This window comes from Macrotis lagotis, chromosome 8, assembly GCF_037893015.1.
Source record: "Macrotis lagotis isolate mMagLag1 chromosome 8, bilby.v1.9.chrom.fasta, whole genome shotgun sequence".
Lineage (NCBI taxonomy): Eukaryota > Metazoa > Chordata > Mammalia > Peramelemorphia > Peramelidae > Macrotis > Macrotis lagotis.
The window spans coordinates 119,184,515-119,207,769 of record NC_133665.1 but is presented as its reverse complement, the minus strand read 5'-3'; the positions used below and the strand labels follow the sequence as shown (position 1 = coordinate 119,207,769).

The window sequence follows — 23,255 nt, the reverse complement described above, 5'->3', positions numbered from 1 at the left end:
TTTAGTAGTCTGGGGAAGTCCAGGCACCCCTTCTTAGAAAAAATTTTAAATGCTTTAATATTTATTTGTTCTATAATCCTTGATTCTACATTAGGTCCTCTTAGATCAAAGAATCTTAAACAGGGCTCATAGATTCTCAAGAGATGCCCGAATAGAGTCAAGTGGTCTGTGAACTGGGATAAAAAAAATTCTATCTTTATATTCATTAATCTCCAAGTAAAATTTGGCATTTTATTTAATTATGAATTTAAAAAATATTTTGAGAAATAAGCAGGCTTAACTAAACTGCCAATGAACACAATAACACAACAAAATTTTAAAACCTCTGTTTCAGAGATTAAAGACCTCCAGATTTCTATTAAGGGAGATACTGTATAGTAGCTGTTGCTGTGATCCTCACTCTAGTCAGACAAGTTACTGTCTAACCCATTCGGGACAGATGAGAGGACTTAAAACTTTGAAAAAACCCTACAATAAAAAGAAAAAATTAAAAAACCCATAGCTCTGTATATAGTGAGTGCTTAATACATGCTAGTTGAGTTGAAGTGAAGCACAATTGATAGTATAGACACATAATTAACAGTTTTTTGTTTAATTTTTTTATTGGCATAGAACACATACTTCTGGAGGCATTTAACAAATTATGTGGGATGGTTTCTTATTCAACTTAACAGATTGTTTTACCACCCTATTGAAAGCGTTGTTTGGGTCCACCAGAGTAATCATTTTTGATAATGGTGCCAGGTGACGATAATTAGGCGTTGCATTACTTTCCCATAAAATGCTGTAATTAGAAAAAAAAGCATTTAATAAATATGAAATCACAAATCCTTATATCTTGAAGCAATTATTCATTCAAAGATGTTCTTATATATTAGAAGAGTTGGTTGATGCCAAGGGGAACACATTGGGCTGGCAGTCAAGAGATGTGGGTATTTTTAGTTTGAGTTCTAGGTCATCCATCCCAACCTGTACACAAATCCTGGATTTTTGTACAACATCCCTAACAAATCACCATTCAGTCTCTTGTTAAAAGACTTTAAATGACATAGAGCTCACTATGTCATGGGGAAGCCCGTTCTATTTTTTGGACACAAGGACAAAAGCAAAACAGATACAATTTTTAACCAACATATAGAACTTTCCTTTCTGATACATGAAATATATGTATTTTTCAATCTGCTTTTTCAGTTATGGTCAGGCATTTCAGACTTGTTTTCCATTAAGACTTTTTTCTTAAAAATGCCACTGTTACTTCTAAATGACTGAGCTGACAAATAATATAAGTTCCGGGCATAGATTTTCAATCCTTAAAGGGGCTAAGCATTTTCTTTCCCAGTTCTGAGGAGTGAAATTAAATTGAATGACTCATTTAAACAGAATCTAGGTCACTTTCCAGTAAAACAAGGGAGGGAGTAAAAAAATATTAGATATAATTATAAATGCAGAAATAGCATCCTGTTTTCCTCATTTTTTAAAAATTTTATTTATTTAAGGCAATGGGGTTAAGTGACTTGCCCAAGGTCACACAAGTAGGTAATTATTAAGTGACTGAAGGTGGATTTGAACTTAGGTCCTTCTGACTCCAGGGCCTGTTACTCTATCCATGGTGCCACCCACCTGCCCCTTTCCTCATGTTTTTAAATGGTGGTTTTAAATAAATAGATACTAGGGTAAAATTTTTAAATTGAAATTTTTTTTAATAATTTAAAATTTAAAAAAATTTTAAAGTTAAAATTACATTCTAATGAAGATAAGCCCAGTATATATATATATATATATATATATATATATATATATATATATATATATATATCTGTATATATATATATATATATATGTGCTTATCCTAGATCTTCTGATCCCAAATTGAAAAATTCTGCATTCTAAAATATTTTACTATTAACTTTTAGAAAAGGTTGCATGTAAATGTGAACGTCTTAAATCATAAAAAAATTTCCCTATTTTTTAGGAATCTTTTGAATTTGGGAAATTAGTTAAATGCTTTCATTGTCCCAAGCAGTTCCTGGACATCAAAATTTGTCTTTTATTTTTACTATAAGTATTCTCTCACAGAAAAGAAGCATGAAATAATGGATAGAAATCCAGATTTGAATGATGCAGACCTGTTTTCAAATCCTACCTCTAACATAAGATTACAAATCCTCCATTTAAAATCTCTCTGATGATACATTACTGTTAATTATGGAATAATACAATCTCTAAAATATCAAAATTGCAAGTGACAAGAGACAATGGAAAAACTGCACAGCTCCATTTCTTGTTCAAGAAATGGCATAAAGGATATCACCTATGTATTATATAATGAGAAAAAAGAATGACTTGGTTATTTATTGAGAGTGGAGGATAATAGATATCCTGAGTGCTGGCCTCATACCCAGAAAATGTTGGAAAGTCTACAAAGTGGCAGGTAAAGACTCAGTGAAGGATCCATGGGAGAAAGTACACAGGAATAGAATCTCTCTCTCTCTCTCTCTCTCTCTCTCTCTCTCTCTCTCTCTCTCTCTCTCTTTCCATATACATATACATATATATATATATATATATATATATATATATATATATATATAATATCTACTGAGCTGAATGCTGTAGAAATATTTCCTTTGATACTCAAAACAACCCTATGAGGTTGGTGCTATTATTATCTTTATTTGACAGTTGAGGATATAGAGACAAACAGAGGTTAAATGACTTGACCAGGGCCATATATCTTGCATGTGACTTAAGTCTGGAGTTGAACTTGGGTCTTTCTGATTTCACCAGCTAGCACAGTGAATAGAGTACAAGGCCAAGATCAGAAAAACTCATCTTCCTAGGCTCAAATGTGGTTGTAGGCATTTAATAGCTGTGTGACCTTGGACAAGTCAATTAATCCTGTTTGCCTCAGTTTCCTTATCTGTAAAATGAGCTGGAGAGGGAAATGGAAAACCACTGCAGTATCTTTGCCAAGAGAACTCAAATGGAGTCACTACCAAGTCAAATGCAACTGAAAACAATTTTCCTGATTTCAGCCCCAGAGCTCTGCCACACCTAACTGCCCCTCATGAGAATGCATGGATGTTTTCCAACCTGCACTGATGGAGAAAATAGTATCCATGTTGATAAGAACACAAATCCATCCATGTCCTGAAAGAAAACAATTTTTAAGACTACCTTCTAGGGCAGCTAGGTGGTGCAGTGGATAGAGCACCGGCCTTGGAGTCAGGAGTACCTGGGTTCAAATCCGACCTCAGACACTTAATAATTACCTAGTTGTGTGGCCTTGGCCAAGCCATTTAACTCCATCGCCTTGAAAAATCTAAGACTACCTTCTAGATCTTTAAGTATATGTTTTTAAAATAAAATTTTAAAATGCATTATTAACTTCATATAAAGAAAAAATGAATTAGTCATTAAGCACTAATAGTTACACTTCTCATTTCTTTTTTATAAATTGTCAGTCCAATGACTTCATGAAAAAAATGTATTAATTTTTTATACTTCAATTAATTGACTGTAATAAAAACCAATGAATGAGACTCATACTCAAGTGATAGCATCCTTCAGGGGCAATGATTCAGGGACTTGATTATTCAGTATCACAGAGCTAGAAGAAATCTTGGGAGCTCATAGTAGAATCTACTATTTTCAGGATTGTCTTTAGCAGACTGTCAATACTACCCAGAACAAGTGTTACCTCTTCTATTCTTAAAGAACTCCAACAGAAGGAGCTCTGTTTTGTTCATAGCAATCTCTTCTTTGAGTATATTTTTTTGTTCAGTCATTTCCTTTTTTTTCTTTCCTAAATATTAATGATTTGTTTTAGGGATTGCACAACATTCTTTTTATACTTAAGTTTTAGGAGATTACGGGTTCATAGGATCATAGATTTTGAGCTGATAGGTATCTTCTAAGTTATGCTATGCAGCTCCCTCATTTTTACAGAAAAGGAAACTAATTGCTAGGGAGGAAAAATGATTTGTGCAAAGTCATATAGGGATTAAGGGGTAGAACCAGGATTTGAGGCCAGGTTCTTTGCTTTCAAGGCGTCTTTTATTTTTATTGGTTTTTTATTCTCCAAGTAGTGACAGCTCAACAAGGTGTGAACCTTACCATAGGTTCTCAAGCTCTATGACAAAAGAATACAACCCCTGGTAGATTCATATGAATCTAGAAAGGCTTTGCTTTGAATATGAAACCATTGAGAAGGAATTGATCTATCATTAGAGGAACAAACTATCTGAGATCAGAGAAATTCTGTTCATTGATTGTAGAAAAATGAACTTTTGAGCCACAGCAATCTCATAGTTGTCCATTAAATTGTGATCTTACATTAGACTGTGGTGAAGGGAGCAGTCATGCAGACCAAATTACAGTTACTTGAAATATTGAAGGACTTTCCTCACAATAACTGTTCCAAGACTCCAGTCCCAGCCCTATCTACTTTGCTCTCAGCAAAGAGGTCTACTGCTTTACTAAAGAGACCAAGACTATCTGGTAAGGGTTACTGGTAAATCATCCTGTTGTAGGACTTCCATATTCAAACACTTAACTGAAAATGCTCCTAAGGAAAAAGTTCCTTCTGACCGTGACCCTATCCTTTTTTTCTTTCTCTCTGCATTCTCTTTAGGTGACCTCCCCAGCTCCCATGAGGTTAATTAACATTTCATTAAAGATAACTTTTAAAATTATACATTTAGTCATCATCTCTCTTCTGAGTTTTTCTATTACCAATGTGATGGCTCTTGAACATCTATATCACTATGTACTATAACATGTCATTCCAATTCTTACTTCCCTTTATGTATTGTCTTCCCCCTATGAAATAAATTTCTTTCAAGCTGAAATTGTCATTTTGCTGAGTTTTTTAAAATCTACAATATTTAGCATAGTGCCTGGAACATACATCAATCCATTAAGCCTCCATCCATCCATCTGTCCATCATCCATTCAGCCATCATCCATCCATCAATCCATCCATCCATCCATCCATCATCCATCCAATCCATCTGTCTGTCTGTCCATTCATCTATCTATTTATCTATCATTCTCAAACTCAACTCATACAAAACAGAATTCATCTTTTACTTTACTAATCCCATCCCTCTTTCCCACATCCCTGCTTTCGTCAAGGAGACTATCATATTGCCACTTCTGTTTGAAACCTTGGAATCATCCCCAACTCTTCAGTCTCATTCACCTCCTATATCTAAAAATCTCTACCCTCTCAAAACTTCTCATATCTATTCACTTTGACCATTACCCTAGTATTGTTTCTCATCATCTCTTCTTTAGATTATTATAATTCACTAAAAGGAATTCAGTTGGAAGTTAATAGGGGATTAATAAAAGGAAAATGGAGCACCAGAGAGGCCTTATTTGACAATAGGTTGCAGGAATCTGCAATGGCCCCTGTCACACCTGCACAAAAATAAGAGTAAAAATGTGTCAAGCTGCATTGACAATTAGGAGAAAATTAGTTCATTAATTTTTGAATCTACATGCCATAGTTAGTTGTGGGCTTAACCCCTTAATTAGAAATATATTTTCAAAAAACTCAAAAAAGGTACAACTCAACCCCTACTGAATGGTTTCTTACAAAGAAATAAAGGTTAGCTATGTGATAAAGGTCAGGTGAAATTTACCCTTGAAAGTCAAAAGTAAGAATTTAACTATCTCCTGCATCACAGAAAACATGAAACTGGTTAAATTCAGTATACTTTGTTACTTGATTATAGAATTCTAACCCAATATAAACAGGATGGTTTTCTCTGTTAAACTGTATTTTCACAGTTCATTAAGTATTATATTTCTGTAAAACACCACTGTTTTTCCACAAGCTCACTGTAAGAAAGCAAGAAGTAAATGTTAACAGATATAAAACTGAAAATGGACAGCCTGGACAGATGGATCCAATGCCAATCTTTGTCATTCATCTCTTAAGGTTCAATTCCATTCAATAAATAATTATTAAATGCCTTCTATACAGTGTATTAGGTACAGGGCATTAAAAAGCACTATCCAAAGTTCTTCTCAGGGAGTTTGCATCTTATCTGGAGGACATAAGATTTTCAAGATAAGTAAATATAAAGGACTTTGAAAAGAAAAAAAAATATTAGTAACAACTGGGGCTGAGGGAACTAAAGGAAGTTTCCACTGAGAAGGTAATACCTCAATTGAATCTTGAAAGGAAATGAAGGATTCTGAGAGATAGAGCTGAAGAGGCAGGTTATTTGGACATGAGGTAAGTGGCTGTACAAATGTATAGAGGTAGGAGATGTAAAATAGAGTTTGAGCAATAATTCAGAAGAACGTAAGATAAGACTGGAAAGAGAAGTTGAGCTGGAATGAAAAAAGCCTTAAATTCCAGATCTTTGAGTTTCTATTTTGCCCATAGTGAAAGATTTTAATTAAAGGATCACACTACAGGTACATTTTTAACTTAGTGAAATTACTTTGTCAACTTTAAGGAAGATATATAGACAAAGAGAGAATGGAAGTTAAAACGTCCCATTAGGAATTGGTTCAATAGTCTAGATGAGAGATATTGGAGGCCTGAATAAGGATGGTGGCTATATATGAGTGGAGATAAGGGAGAACTGGAAGCAATTTTATGGTGGTAGAATCAATACAACTTGTCATTTGATTGTGTGGGGTGATGGACAAAGGTGAGTCAAGGATGACTCTGAGATTTTGAACCTGGGTGACTGGAAGAATAGTAGTGTCCTCAAGAGGAATTGAAGGAAAGGTGGCTTTAGCAGGGGGAGAATATATGAAGAAATAGCAAGGTGAAAGTAAAATTTTTATACGGATGAGAGAAACCTGGCTATATTTTTAAATGATGCAGGAAATAAATAGGAAGATTGAAGTAGAAAGGAAGGATTTCTGAGAGAAGAGCCTGGAAAAAAAAATAAGAGATGAAATAAAGGGTATAGCTGTGGGATTAGCTTGACAAGGAAGAGGGCTACTTCTTACTAAGAAGATAGAGTAAAGGTAAATGACTTGCCCCAAAAAGTTTGTATATAATAAAGGCCAGATTGAATACTAGGTCTTCCTAATTTTCTGGTTGGTTCTTTAACCATTACACTGCACTGTCTCTCTATTTAAGTAATTTGTAACAGATGCAGTCAGCACAATTTTATGACATTCCAATTTCATAACATCAGAGTGTAAGCAAAGCAAGCAGGGATTATCCAATATTAAGGACTGGCAGATCATAAATAATGGTAGAACTAGAAAGCAAAGGATTCAAATGCATAAACTGATTTAATAAGCTTTAGAGTTAAGACTGTGAAAAACAGAAATTGAGACCAATAGGGAGATGATGGAGAGAGAAAATAGAAATGATAGAGGGAATGGAAATCATAGTAAGGGTGAAAAATTGGTTCAAGACAGAGTGAGAGATGAAAGTAATAAAGTTTATCAACTTTATGATGTTAGATTTTGAGATTATGAAGGCAGAATAGGATGATAGTGAGTTACGAATTGCCAGGAAATTTTTCCTTATGGCTAGTTGACATTTGCTTCTCTGCAACTTTCTTTGCTTTTCAAGCAAAAATTCTCCAGTTTTTCCAACCAATTCTCATATAAGATGATCTCCAGTTCTTTCCCCATTGATGCCAATCTGCCAATTATCCTCTATGTGAGTATAATACTACAGATATGGTTTGATCCAGGCAAAGGACTTTCTCTGTTTGTAAAGCACAATTCTATGAGTTGAATTAGAACCAATATGACCCATAGATATGGAACATCTGATTTTCATGGTGCCATGAGGATACTTCTTTAATGCCAAAGATTAGTCATCTTGAGTTTCCACCATGGGAAGATTTAGAATGGTAAATTAGAACTACAAAATATTTTTAGTGAACTTGGTAGGTTCCCAAAGGCATAAGGATTGATTAGCTCATAAATCAATCACATGACAGTAAATAATTCTCTTTTTGAGAACAAACACAAACTATAGCTTAAAGAGTACTTTTAATGCTAATTTTATCTTTTTTTCCTAAAGCCTTCCCCTCATTAAATAAATAAAATATTCAATTTAATTTTCAAAGATTATGCCTAAATCTTATTGCCTGGAAGTTGATTCACCTTTAAGTAAACTCTACCAACAACATAGCTGTGGGCATGAGTGGCATTTGAAGACTTGGCCTTAGGGCAAACTGACAGAGTTCAAACCCCTAAATTCAAGGTCTTTGTTGTGTTGAGTTTGCCTTTAACTTTTTTCTCTATTGCCTCAACTTTGTCATAACAGGAAAAGCACTGGTTTATATCTAAGCTCATGTACATTTTCAATTCTTCTAAACCAGAATGATGAAGAGATAATGGGGCCCCTTAAAAAGCAAGTCTTGCTTTTCTTGAACTAAAATCATGGGGCATTTTAATGGCATGCCAAATAAACAGGGATCCATGAAATAATATCATTAATAAGCAACTTAAAAACTGAAATGAGTTGTGCTTTCTAGGAAAATATGGTCAAGAAGACATTTCAAGTAGAAAGGTCTTTCGATGGGTATACCATCTGAGACCTTACCTGAATATCTCTATAATATGTCCCTAATTGTGTCTCCCTTTTTAAAGATGGATGGCCTTTTCCACTTTAGATAGCTCTCTGATTCAATGAAGGAAGAAAACATACCCTTTCATAGTCATCCTAGGGGGTACATAGCAGAGTGGGGCACTTAATATGCTTTTCTTCCATGTCATAACAGCACCAGTATTTATTCAGGTTTTCTTATATAAAATATATCTCTTTCATATATTGAATATCTAAAGAATTAATGTGAGATTTGTGCCTCAGTATAAAATCTGGCAGATATAAATTTTAAACTAAAATTAATGCTACTTTCTCACAACAGTAACTATAGATCTATGCTTTGTTTTGAAATAAAGATATAAATAGTAAAATATAAATGAAAGATACATAAATAGATTAAATGGGCAGTTTGAAAGAGAAAGAGAATGTATAGATAAATTATAGATAGATAGAAAGATTGATAAAGAAAGTGGATGTATAGATAAATTATAGATAGACTGATAAAGAGGTGGATGGATAGATAGGTAGATGAGAGAGAGAGAGAGAGAGAGAGAGAGAGAGAGACAGGTATGTAGCTATAGATAGGTAGGCAGGCAGGCGGATAGATAATTTTGAAAGATTTGGTACTAGGGCAAAGTTAAAGAAACAACTGATCTTTAAACAAAGCAGTTTCTGTTTCTTCAATCAGTTACTGATAAGGCTCTGAAGATCAGTAACTATAATATTGATTTGTTCCTTGGTCTCATTTTCAGAGCCAATTACAGTTTGAAGCTTTATTGTTCCTTTACCCTATCAAATTAGACTCAGGGCCCAACATGTCACTAATTTAAACACTGAATGGAAACCCACAGGTGCCAGCAGCATAGTCACAGGCAGTGCTTCAAAACCTCAATGACAGTCTCTGAGCTAGCCAAGGAAAAATGTACCAGAAATATCTAAGGGAAAGGCTCTTTGATGGATCGATGGCACTCTTCAAGCCCTATCTGGTCAGATTAATGTCTTGTCCCAGATTATTCCATTGCATTTATCTGTAAAGAGAGTCATTCTGAATCTATTTGAGAAGTGAATTTTCATTTTCAGCAATACATTATTTTATTTTCAAGACCAAAGATTCTAGCAAGTGCTTTCAAATTTGAATTATAATGAGCAATAAAGCGGTTTGTTTCTTTACTGGCAGCTTCAAATGAAGGAGCCTTCAGTAAGCTAGCATCTAACAGCTGTTCTTTTCAATTTGTAAATGTGATGTTTGAAAGATGGTTATTATCTTCAATAGAATTTTCTGTTTTCTGAGAAATAATGCAATTATTCCCAAGAAAAAAAGTGATTCATAGACAAATGAAAAATGTACATGACTTCTAAACAGCATGCATTTATTTAGTTAATGCAGGTGCATGTGTTGAAATGTAGAACAGCAAATCTAACTAGCAAGGTTGAGTCCAAGTTAAAGCAAAGCAAGTTCATTCTTCTTTCCATGTATATCAACTTTTTAAACCCTGGGAGGTGAGGGCTGATACTGATCTCTTGAAGTGTGAAACTGAATCCATCCTTTTTTATGAAAAAATGTGACTCCTCCATTTTTTTAACCCACAGCAAATTCATTTTTAGTATTTAATTGTTCTTTAATGAAATAACCATAATTAGGATTTTCCCCTCTAATGTGTCTGAACATATTGAATAATATTCTTTGCACTTACCGCCGAAATGATGAACTTGTGCTTGGGGTTGTTGGTGGAATATCAGAATTTGCTGGGTGGGTAGCTGTGAAATGAACCTTGCCAGTATATCCTGGAATATTTGTGGAGCTGAAGAAAAAAAAAGTTAAAAGAGAAGGAAGAAAAGAAATTAAGAGAATAAAATGTAAAAAAAAAATCCTATTTCATTTCTTTTTAAAGGAGAAGGAAAAAAAATGTGTCCCATATTTTCCCCTTCTAAATTTGAGGGAATGGTAGTCTGACTACTGAAAGTGGGATGAAGGACATTGATCTGGGGCATGATCATACACAGAAATTTCAATTTCCTCTTATTTAGGGATAAAAAAAGTACACACATATATGCATGCAAAACCCAGACAATGTTCAAAATATCAATTGTAATTTTCCCTTTTCCCATTATTTAGAATTTGCATACATTTTTCAATTATGATTCATTGTCAAGAATGACATTTCATAAGATGGAAAAACCAGGAAGCAGTGATTTATAAAAGTATTAGGCATAAAGTTATTATATAAACCTGCTTTCTTTTTAACTGATTTTGGATATTCTTCAAAATAAGAACTATTAATTTTAATATAGCAATATATGAGTCTACAAAAAAGAGGCAAGAGGAAAAAAGAAAAAAGGGAAGAGAGGAAAGGAAAATAAAATAGCTGTAGTCTTTCTTATTGTAAATATTCTATCATAAAAATTTGTTTAGAATGAGATTTAATTTTTATTGCCTAGCAAAAATAGTCTGTGTCATAGCTAGTTCATAACTAGCTCATAGGTTAAAAGAATAAAATTAGGTAGATGAAGGAATATAAGTATAAAACTTACTCTACATTCTAATTTTAAAAAGATCACTGACAAAGATTAAAACAGAATTTCTAGATTTTCTAATTCCAATTGCCTGATTTTACAGATGAGAACTGAAACTAATGTTTCCATCACACCACATTGCCACAGATCTCAATTACTTCTATGTGAGTATTCCCTCTACCAATCTAGCATTAGGTAAAAAGTGAGATGAAAAGCGAATAGGAAATTGAAGAAATTTATGTAAAGGGCATGTGTACAGTGTGAAAAGATACAGTTTTGAAATGACATATTATTCAACAATGGATGTTGCCATCAACATGTACTAAGTTCCTACTTTTTTACAATAAAAGTTAGTGAACCAAGAAGAAAAACATGTAGAGCTCTCTCTACAATAGGAGAAGGCATTGTGAAGTAGAGGTAAGACTTTTGGATTTAGATTCAGAAGAAACCTTAAACTATTTAAACTCCTTCACTTTGAAAATGAGTAAATAAACTATGAAAAACAATAGAAGTTACACAAAGTCCCAAAACTAACTTGTGGCCATGCTAAGATTAGAATCCAGGTGTCTAAACTAGAATTCTAGTGATTTTTTTTTCATCATATTGCCTGCCCATTATCTGATATTACACCAATACTCCCTTTATCTAACATCACCAAAGAATGAGTTGTTCTGCATAAATGAGTTTTCCAAATAAAAGTGAAAATATTTTTTTAATTTAATTATTTTGATGGGACTTTTCATAAAATATATTATAAAGTGAGCACTCATTTTTTTGGGAAATGGTTGATAATGATAAATTATTTTGTGAAATCCTTCAAGGAATTCCTGGGAACCTAAATGAAGCCCTTTAGAATGAAGTAAGTTGAAACAGGAAGAACAGGATACAGAAGGGATGCAATGTGAAGGAAAAAGAATAGAAAAAGAACTAGTTTTGAATAACTCTAAAAAGCAGTTTTGATTATGGAGAATAGATTATGAAACAAACCCTTCTCTTCTTGGCCATGATGTAGAGGACTCTGGATGCAGAATTTTATATACATCATCAAATGTATCAATTATTTTTACTGAACCATTTCCTTTAGAGATCATGACTAGTCCCCAAAAAACAAATGTCCTCAATGAAACATTTAAAAAATAAAATAAAAATTATTACCTATTTCAAAATTTTCTGAAATCAAGTTTTCTGGATAGTGAACAATTTGAAATAATATCCTAACGGTCTTAGGGGTACTACCCTAAATGAGACCAGACTATTGGGCTTTGGAGTTTTTGCCTTTTTAAATTGGTTTTCCATCTCTTCTTTGCAGTCAGACTATTAGCTTTCACTTCACATTCTTGTCCCTCTGCTTGCCTCTAACAGTTGTTCTCTCAGCTGACAGTACACTACCTTATGCTGGGGAACTTCTATTTTTTAAATTTTTTATTTATTTAAGGCAACGGGATTTGAGTGACTTGCCCAAGGTCACTAAGCTAGACAATTATTAAGTGCCTGAGGCTGGATTTTAACTCCGGTCCTCTTGACTCTAGGGCCAGTGCTCTATCTACTGTGCCACCTAGCTGCCCCAGTGCTGTGGAATTTTTTAAAAATTATGTCTAAAATAAAAGTGAATCAGCTCTGAATGAGACACTTATGTGGTTCTACTATGTGTAGATTGCATGACCCATGTTGCCAGAACCTTATGGTATCAACTTGGGTCTTTTCAATATTCACTTTGTCTATCCAGTTAGAAAAATATTTTTAAAATATGAGTTCTTGAACCCTGGGTTAAGAATTCTTGCCTTTAGAGGATGCAGAATAAGTGACCTCTGGATTAAAAAAATAGCATATTACAGTTTTGAGAAGGTAGTTTGATGATGAAGTGGGTGAAGAGCTAGATTTGAAGATGGAAAAATCTGAATTCAAATCCAGTCTCAGAAACTTACTAGCATGATCCTGGGCAAGTTCCAATTTTTTTCTTTCCTTTTTAAAAAATTTTTTTTAGGTTTTTGCAAGGAAATTGGGTTAAGTGGCTTGCCCAAGGCCACACAGCTAGGTAATTATTAAGTGTCTGAGGCCGGATTTGAACTCAGGTCCTCTTGACTCCAGGGCCGGTGCTCTATCCACTGCACCACCTGGCTGCTCCCCCAATTTCTTTCAAACAATTTTTTCCTCTAAATTGGGGGTGATAATAACATACACTACACAAGATTATTATTATTATTGTTTTATTTTTGTAAGGCAATGGGGTTAAGTGACTTGGTCAAGGTCACACAGTTAAGTACTAAATATCTGAGGTTGAATCTGAACTCAGATCCTCCTGACTCCAGAGTCAATGCTCAATTCACTTTGCCACTCAGCTGCCCCAATCACAGGGTTATTTTAAATATCAATCGATAGAAATTTATTGAATAGCAACTGTTTTCAGGCAATATTGGGAAGTACTGAGATAATCTTGCAAAGTGTTTTTCAAGACAAAGTCCTAGGTTAATGTTGGATATTATGATTGCCATTATAATAATATATCTACGAAATAAAACCAACAAGCATTCATTGAATAGCCCTTGTCATATGTAAGGCAAGGAGAAATATAAAAAAGAACATAACATCTTTGCCCTTGAAAAGCTCCCAATCTAGTTGGAGAAGTTGGGGCAAGACAGATTTCCACCATATTCTGCCTAGGTAAGGCCGCTGAATTCGATCTGAAGTCCTATGATCATTTTAGAGGGCCACATTGTAGGAAAGATATTGATAAACTAGAGATAGTCCAGAGGGGGGTGACCAGGATGCTGAAAGAATTTGAGATGATACTATATAAAGATTGTCAGTTCATGTAACTGGAGCAGAAAACACTGGTGGAAGGGATTGGGTCAAGGACTTGAAGAGCTCTCATGTGAAAAAGATGTGTTTTGTGTTAAATGTGGCTTGGCAATTAGGAGAAAAAAAATTTTAGCTGTTATTCGATTTCTCTAGAGGTAGATTTAGCTTCCTAAAGTCAGAGCATTTTCATACTTGAGGTCTTCAAGTGAAGGCTGAATTGACCATTTGTTGAGTGTGCTGTTGAGGAGATTCTTGACCTCTCTAGTTCTCCCCACTTTGACAGGATAGGATTATGACATCATATGTCTAAAAATTTAAATAATAGTTCAATAGAATTGAGAAATAGGAGAGATGACTCAAAATAATGAGTGGTTAATTTTTCCTCTTTCCTTTGGTCTGCATTGGGAATTGAATGAAGTCAGGAGCAGGGATATAGTACATTCCTGTCATGAGGCACAAAGAAAGCACTTTTGGAGTCTTTAATTCAAAGTATTTTTTTTTTCAATCAATTTTCCTTTTGTCTTTTGTGTTTTCTCAGAAAGAAAGAAAAAATTTTATACCACAGTGATAAAATTGAGAGAAACAGACATATAAAGTAACAAAGTTGGCCTGTGCCAAGTTATTTCATGTGGTTCCAACTTCTCATCACTGGGGTCTCTTTTTGTCAGTGTGACATCTCTCTTAGCTATCCTCTGCTTGGGTTCCTCATTGCTATTCTGCTGCACAGTCAAAATGCAAAAGAGGAGGAATGACCAAAACCTCAGTCCAAGCCAAAGGAAGACCCCACCTTTAGATGACTCACTTATATATGCTTTCTATTTAACTCTTACATGTACCAAGTCTTTCTACAGAATGAAGAGACCTAGATTTGGGGTCAGAGGACTGGGGTTTAACAATCTGCTCTTGGACAACTTATTTCCTCTCTCTGGGCCTCAGTTTCCTCATCTGTAATGTAGATGATCGTTAACATTTCTTTTAGCTGTAAATCTATGATTTTTATGAATAAAAACAAGAACACATTAGATGGGTTCTCAGGTCATGGCAAATTGTTCAGTTTGGGGGGTGGTGGTGCAGGATATTTGAGGAAAAGTTAGATTGTAGTTTAAGAATGGATGTTAAATGAAAGAGTTTGAGCATTTTCTGGCAAGCAATCACTTCCATGGTTTATGTAGGATCATTGAGAACAACAGAGATTATTTTAACTTTGTCCTTAATTTTCAGTGCTTAGCACTGTTTGTTATGCAATAGGTTATACAATAGACAGTAATCAATGATTATTGATGGAGCAGTGAAGTGGTGTGAACAGAGTACCAGGACCTGAGATCAAATATGGTCACAGACAGTAGCAAGTTATTTAACCCTGTTTGCCTCAGTTTCCTCATTTGTAAAATGAATTAGAGAAGGAAATGGCAAACCACTCCAATATCTTTTCCTAGAAAACCCTGTCATAAAGAGACAGACATGACTGAAATGAACAGCAAGTGATTAATGAATTTAATTGATACTGGTATTTATTATTGTTCTTTTCCTTCTTCACTTATTCTTGGAATAAAGTAAATTCTGGAATATGTCTTCATACCTCATTAACCTAACATGATTCATAGTAAGCCTTTAATAAATGTTTGTTGAATAACTTCCATTGATCATCCTAAGACTAAAATAAGAAGAGAATGAAGTCAAGATCAATGGTGAAATAGATAGTCTAGCTTGCTAGGTTTCTAAAAGACTAAAAAAAAATGTGATGCTATAATCATGGAGATTTAAAAAGTAAATTTAAAAAGCCCAACAGATCCATTCAGGAAATGAGATAGATTATATCAGATATACATGCAGCACATAACAAGTTAACTCAAAGAAAATTTTCAGACTTGTTAGTATGAATTGCCATTGCCAAAATGTTGACCACTAGCCTTGAGGTTTAGTTTGGGATTTCCTTATACAAAAGTGGTAGCAAGTGAGAGAAGGAAGTAACAAGAGTGGAGCAAAATTATTGAAGTATATCAGTCTCCCCAAGCATTAATTAAAGCTTCCATGCATATTACAAAGGAAATCCCCATCAACTGTGCTGGAGTTTTTTTTTTTTCCACTCACCCTAAAACACCTGCAGAATTAAAATATAACATTTAGATTACATCTTCCCATTGCAGAGCTTTCATAAAGGAGAGAACTTAATATGAGGAGTTTGGTAATCATGGAAGATTCTCAATAAGCATATTTTGAATGAATGGATTTTTGAAAATAGTTTTGTATGGGGGAACAAACATATAGGGTTCCCCCAAATTTTTAATTCAATTTTGAGCTCAAAATAGCTTAAAACTACACTAAGATTTTGGAAATAAAGTATATATGTATACACATTTATGTGTATGTATACATATGAGGAATGAAACCAATAGACTGAAGAGAGGATTGTTTGTTTAGCTTTGAGAAATGAATGTAAGAACATAATAGCTGATTTATTTTGGTGATTTGATAAATATCTGAAGAAAAAAAGCATTGTTGATAGTGCTTGTTATTTATTTTGACTTAAGCTTGGAGCAAGTATATTAAAGAAGAGCTATTTCTTAGTCTTGATGGGACCCGGTGTCCAAGAGACATCCATCACCCCAGCTGGGGGGCCACTGTATGGCTGCTTGATGGTGCTCACTGGCTTGTTAAAGAGGGATGGGAACAGCGTGAGAGTGAAGAGTGGGGCTGACAAGAGGCTGGCAGATGGATTTTCAGTTTCGGAGCATGATGCAATACTGCCCCCGTTTGTGGATCTCAGAGGGAAGCCCCTGCTCACTCTAACTGGAGAGGTTGTAAATTTCATTCTGATTCATTGAATGACAACTTTTTGTGTGATTTTTCTTCCAGGATGTTAAAATTAGGTGGCACCAGCATAAAGGGAGATAAGTTACTCATTTTCCTTCTGTTTTGTAAGGGGCCTTATTCAATTTGTGAAAGAAAAAAATAATAGTTGATACCAAATTTTACAATCCCCCCCCTTTATTTTTTGCCTCTGAATCATGACAAAAGACAATGAAGACCTTAAATAATCTTGGAAGACAAAGAAATAGAAAGCCTTTTTTTTTTTTGCTTTTTTTCTATACTCGTCTTAGCTCTTCTTGTCTTAATCTTAAAATTTTCCCTCTCTCCATCTTATTTCTTTGTCTTCCAATATTATGTATATGTATATATATGCATACATAGATATATCTATCTATATCTATATCTATATTTTTAACATTCCAGATCTGCTTCTTTCACTGATTCTATTGTTCTAAACAGTAAATTAATTTGGGATGGGCCATGATTTAATTTGTGAAAGGGGAAAATCTAAATTAAAATCTAAAAATTACCACTAAATGTTTTTAGATATGTTTTTGGTTTAAAAAATTATGGCGATCATGACAGGTTTTTTTAATCTCTCTAGTTCAGAAACTTTCAATGAGGGAAGAAAATTAGTGAATAACAGGATCTCTTGTAGGCCCTGGATTCATTGGGTTCTGACAGGAAGAAACTCCCTCTCATGGTGATTCTTGGGAGGAAGAACATGGGGCTTCAAGAACATTAGGCATCCATAAATAACAGCAAATTGTCCAGCTCCCATTTCTACAGGCAGAAAGCCTGTAGGCAGCTGAAGCAGCAATGCTTTAATTACTCAACAAACTTTAATGTCATTGCCTCTAATATCCTACCTAGTTGTATTTATCTTGTGTGTTCTAATTTAGATTTTTTTTGTATGTTCTCATTTAGATATCTCTCCATTAGAATGTAAACTCCTTGAGGGCATATAAGCACAGTACTTGGAATACAGTTAAGTGCTTTGTTAATATTTGTTAATGGATATTAAAAATTTATTATGTATTAAGTGAAACTAGTTCCTGCCTTCATGATGTTTACACTCTAATGCTGTGAGTTTGATTTCCTAGGAGTTTTGGGCTCCTCTGAAAGGAGACCTTGGAGCATGGGAATGGAGGGTGGGGAGTTTGGGAATCTGCATGTAGGGTCATTAAAAAGTTCAGTTTCTCTATGCAGAGTATTATGTGGACTTGAACTGTTTCTGCCTATAATGTATAGCAGTGAATATGGTTTTGGAGAAGAGAAAATACTTTGATCCCTAGGGTTTTGTCTTTGGGTGGAGAAATTACCCAATTTTAAATCTTCCAGGTGGTGGCAGTGGAAAAATGACCCAAGTCAAACAGCTGTAGAAACTCAGCTGTGAGTATTGTTTCCTTGAGGGTCACCCTGGGGTGCCCCATATTTCCACTCTTAGGAAAAAATGGTCCAGTATCTAGTTCATCAAATAATATTCACAAGAGTTTTATTAACTTTCTCTAACCTTTAGTCATTTCTAAAGTGGCTGGTTCTTGTTCTTTCCTTATTTACCACTTTAACTCAATTAAAAGAAATAAATAAGCACACATTTCTTGTTCAGTCAATTTCAGTCACATCTTCCTGACCCTACCTGGGGTTTTTTTGGGTAAAGATACTAGAGTGGTTTGTCATTTCCTTCTCCAGCTCATTTTAAGTAATAACTAACATTTATTTTGAGTTTTTCCCAAAGTTCCCAAATATTTTCATAGTTCTTTATATACATCCTCTCTTATTGGGTTCCTGACATGTTCAAGAGACTATACTAGGCAGTAGAAATATTCTGAAATCCAGAGAAATTAAATAATTCTTTCCCTTAAGAATTTTACATTCTATTAGGGGACATAACATTTATATAGATTAGTAAATGTAAAAATTTGGGAAGGGAAAAAGAGTAAAAATGACTAGGGTCAGGGCGGTGAAATGAATATAATGCTGGCCCAGAATCAGGAAGATCTGAGTTCAAATCCAGCCTCAAACAAGGGAAAAGTCATTTAGTCTGTCTACCTCATCTGTAAAATGAGGATAATAATCACACCTACCTCACAGTCTTCTTGTGAGGATAGAGCAAATTAATCTTTGTAAAGTTTCTTGCAAACCTTAAATCACTACATGAAGGATAGCTATTCTAGCAGCAAGTTGCACTTGACGTAAGTGTCAAAGGATATTAAGGATTCTAAGAGGAAGAGGTAAGAAGGGGATATATGTCATGGAAGGAAACTAGTCTAAGGAACAGCAAGTGGGCCAGTTTAACTGGAACAGATTTTCAAAGAAGAGGGATGGGGGGGTGGAGAAAGCCTGGAAAATTAGATTGGAATTGGACTATGAACAATTTTAAATAGCAAGCTGAAGGATTCATTTTTTTATCCTAGAGGCAAAAAGGAGTCATTGAAACTTTTGGAACAGGGATAGATGTGCTGGGTCAACTTGTTGCTCTCACTAAGGAGGTGTGAACTATTTGAAAGAGAATAGAACTAAGAGATCTAGGCTCTATTCTCCTGCTGTGAAACTTAGGGTAGTTATTTAACCTTATAACTCAGTTGTCTCACTGGTAAAACAAAAAAAAAATCATACCTATTCAGATCTACTTCACAAGTTTTTGTGAGGAGTATGAGAGAAGTAATAGATATGAAAATGCTTCCAAATTATAAAAGTGTTTTACTATTATAAGTTTCATCATTCTTCTTATTGCTAATATTATTCTCTAACCTCAGATATGATGAATGAAAGAAACAATACACTCTACAGAAAGCTACCATATCCAACTCAACCTCGACCTCCTGTAACTGATTATGGTTGGGGACCATAATATAGGCAGTGCCCAGGACATGTTGTCCTGAACAAGCTATGCTTTGATATATCCTTTTAGAATAGCAATTTTCAAATATTTTGTCTCAGGACTTCCCCAAAAGCTTTTTGTTTATGTGAGTTCTATTTCTCAATATTTATTATAATAAAGTTGAAAACATCTTGGTATCATTATGAAAGTAGTTTTGACCTAATGGACTCCTTGAAAGGATCTCAGGAATTCCTAGGGACCACATTTTGAAAACTACTATTCTAGAATTTTCAAGAATATCCATCCATCTCACATAAATCATCAAAGTGAAACATATATGAGATATTTTTGATGTACTAGAAAGTAAAATATGTATATACACATATAACAATATCTTTTTTGAAAAAAAGGGAAAACCACTGAAAAAAAAAACTGCCTGTCTGTAGTAGGGGCAAGGCATATATAAACCTGAGGGGAAATCACTTTTGATTCTGTTTGGCTAATGTTTAGTTGCAAAACTGTGACTACCTGTTGAAGGGACTACCCAAGCCAATGTGAACACAATTTAAGTTATAGGTTAATATAGTTGTTTTTTAATAAAATTGTTATTGTTTCTATATTATATTGTCTTTTACCTAGTCATTCTTTTGTCTCTCCATTCAGTTTGCTTATCTTATCATATTCATTAATATTTTCATTGAATCATGGTCCACATGCTTAAAATTTCTGCTTTTCTACCTTTATTCCTTATTCCATGTGATCAATGTTTAAATGCTCTATCTTGAATAAAAAATAAAACTCCAAATAATCCATTTAGTTCATTACCTGTAACTATAAAATATTATTTTCCAACATTCAGTTCAATTATGTGATTGATATCAATCTAGAGTAGCAATTCTTTTGGGGGGGGCAAGGAAATGGGGTTAAGTGACTTGCCCAAGGTCACATAGATAGGTAATTATTACGTGTCTGAGGTCAGATTTGAACTCAGGTCCTCCTGTCTCCAGGGTCAGTGCTCTATCCACTGTACCACCTAGCTACCCCTAGAATAATAATTTTCAAATATTTTGGTCTCAGGACTAATTGAAATATTCTAAAAGTAGGGTGCTGAATTCTTCTATCATTAATGTTCTTCAATTTAGATCTTTGGGTCATTAAATTAAATTTTTTCTTTAAAAAGTTAGGTATTATGCTTTTAGATATTAATACAATCAATACAGATATTATTTTGCTGTTGATGGTTCTTTTAGTCAAAATAAGGTTTCCAGGTTTATCTCCTTTAGAGCACTTCCAACTCTGAAATCATAACTGTGACTTCTAATTTTCTTCAATCAGCTAAAATCCCTCCCCCCCAGCCTGACATTTCACTTTAAATGTTCTAACAGAAGTATAAAATATCCTTCTATTATAGGTATGTCTTCTATGGAGGCAACCAATTGTTGAGTTTTCCAATTTTCATTCTTTTTGTTTCTTTAGGAAAATTCAATCTATTAGTGTTCAAGATTATGTATACATCCAATCAAATCCTGATGGAGAAAGCAAGAAGAAGTAACAGTGAGTCATTTTTTCAGCCCAAATCTCCACAAAGAGACAGACAGAGAGGTTGGTAGACTGTGATAGACTAGAAGCATGCACCCAGGGAGATGTAGAGCATCAGGGCAAGGAGAGGTCCCAGAAAGAAGCAACAGAACTGGACCTCTTTCCCAGAAGTGCTCCAAAGTCCTACCCTTCTTGTCTCTTCCAAATTCAAGAAGTAGCTCAGAAGAATTAGTAAACAAAAAAGAATTTTTACATAAAGAGTTAGTGTGGTGGCAGGAAAACTCAAGCCAAACCCAGAAGAGGAGAATAACTCTAAAACACCCATAAGCAAAGTCTCAGAGAAAAAATGTAGCTCATACAAAAGTTCAATGATTCCCTGAAGAGATGAAAAGTTAAGAAAGTTAAATTAAAAAAAAAATAAAAGAAATGAGAACACTTGAGGAAAAAATGGGGAAAGAAAAAATATTAAAAAAATTGAAAAAGTGGGGCAGCTAGGTGGTGTAGTGGATAAAGCGCTGGCCTTGGAGTCAGGAGTATGTGGGTTCAAATCTGGTCTCAGACACTTAATAATTACCTAGCTGTGTGGCCTTGGGCAAGCCACTTAACCCCATTTGCCTTGCAAAAACCTAAAAAAAAATTTGAAAAAGGAATGACCAATTTGTAACAAAATGTACAAAATCCTGCTCAAGCAACAATCTGAAAATTAGAATGGGCCAGACAGAAGTCAATGACTCCATAATACAATAAATATTAAAACAGTAAAAAACAAAACAAAACAAAAAAACACTGTAAAATAATAAAAGAAAATTTAACAAGTTTCAAAGAAAAAAATTTAAAAATCATACCCCATCTAAATACCATAATCAAAAAAATGGCTTGTTATCCTATTTCAAGAAATCTTAAAAAAAATTGCCCAGATAAATATCTCTTAGAACTAAAGGGTGAAATGGAAATAGAAAAAGTCAAATGGTAACCTCCTGTAAGAAACCTTCAGATGAAAACTCCTAGGAATTGCATAGCTAAATTCAGAGTTTCAGATCAAATCTGAAAAATATTTCAAACAGCTAGGAAGGAATTCAAGTACTGAGATTCCATAGTCAGCATCTCACATGGTTTTAATAGTCACCAATTTTAAAGGAGCAAGGAACTTGGAATACAAGGCAAAGAATTTGCCAGGAGAAAAAGAATATGGGCTTACAGCTAAGAAGAACTTAGCCAGAAAAACTGAGTATAATGCTACAGACAAAATAGACTTTTTGGCAAAATAGAGCACTTCCAAGCATTCCTGATGAAAAGAGTAGTGTGCAAATAGAAAGTTTGAAGTTCAAAAACAAGAGTTAAGAGAAAAAGAAGTAAGCAAAAATTAACTTTTATAATCAAATATGGGGAAAAGATATTTGTGTTGTCTCTGAACCCTGTTATCATCAAGCTTTATTGAGGGAGTCCAGACTTGTAGATAGTCTGGGAGTGGTTCTGTTTTGTCTTGATAATGTTAAGAAAAGAATGAAGAGGGAAAGAGGAATACACTGAAGGAAATGGGGGAGGAGAGAATAGATATCTATATTATCAAGGAAGGGTGGATTGTGAGAATTGCTGGCACTTGAACCTCATTCCCATCTGAATGGTCAAAATAAGGAAAAATACACACAAATTTGGGTGCAGAAGTATATTTCACTCAACAGAGAAATAGAAGAGGAAAGGTACAAAGCTGGCAGAAGGCATTTTAAGGAGGACAGTATAAGGGAATGGTTAGTCCTAAGAAAAATAATCTCTAAGGATACATAAAGATATGTATTGTTATCTGAGATAGCAAGAATGGTAATATGAGAGGGTGCCCATAAATTGAGGAATGAATGAAAAAATTTATGTATAAATGTTATGGAATTATTGTCTCAATCTCTTATCAGAGTAATGATCAACCACTAACTGATTATGAAACATATCCACCTTATGGTAAGAGATGAAAGACTCAGAATGCAGAATAAGACAATTTTTTTTGAACATGGCCAATATGAAATTTATTTTGGTAACTATACAGGACTATAATGAGTTCTGTATTGTAGATTAGGACTTAGAATAGGAGAATAAGAATGCAAGTTTTGTCTGATTTAAACAATGGAAAATTTACTGAAAATGGCGATTAAGCTCTTTCTTTGCATGTTTTTGGGTCTCCTTCCCAATGTTTCTATAAATATAAGATTTTTTCTATACCTTTTAGCTAAAGTG

General features: G+C 34.2%; 1 protein-coding gene across 4 annotated transcripts in view; it reads right to left on the bottom strand.

Annotated features, from left to right (window-relative positions):
• Nucleotides 1-600: 600 nt before the first annotated feature.
• LOC141496118 (protein SPMIP7-like) overlaps nucleotides 601-23,255 on the bottom strand; it is an 84,536-nt gene continuing 61,881 nt past the window's right edge. For all 4 annotated transcript variants that reach the window (XM_074198260.1, XM_074198261.1, XM_074198259.1 and 1 more), the window contains 2 exons: nucleotides 10,237-10,344; nucleotides 601-784 (listed from right to left, as the gene is read on the bottom strand). In XM_074198260.1, coding sequence (XP_074054361.1) covers nucleotides 634-784; nucleotides 10,237-10,344 — 259 coding nt within the window. In that variant the 3' untranslated portion in view covers nucleotides 601-633. The remainder of the gene's footprint in view (nucleotides 785-10,236; nucleotides 10,345-23,255) is intronic.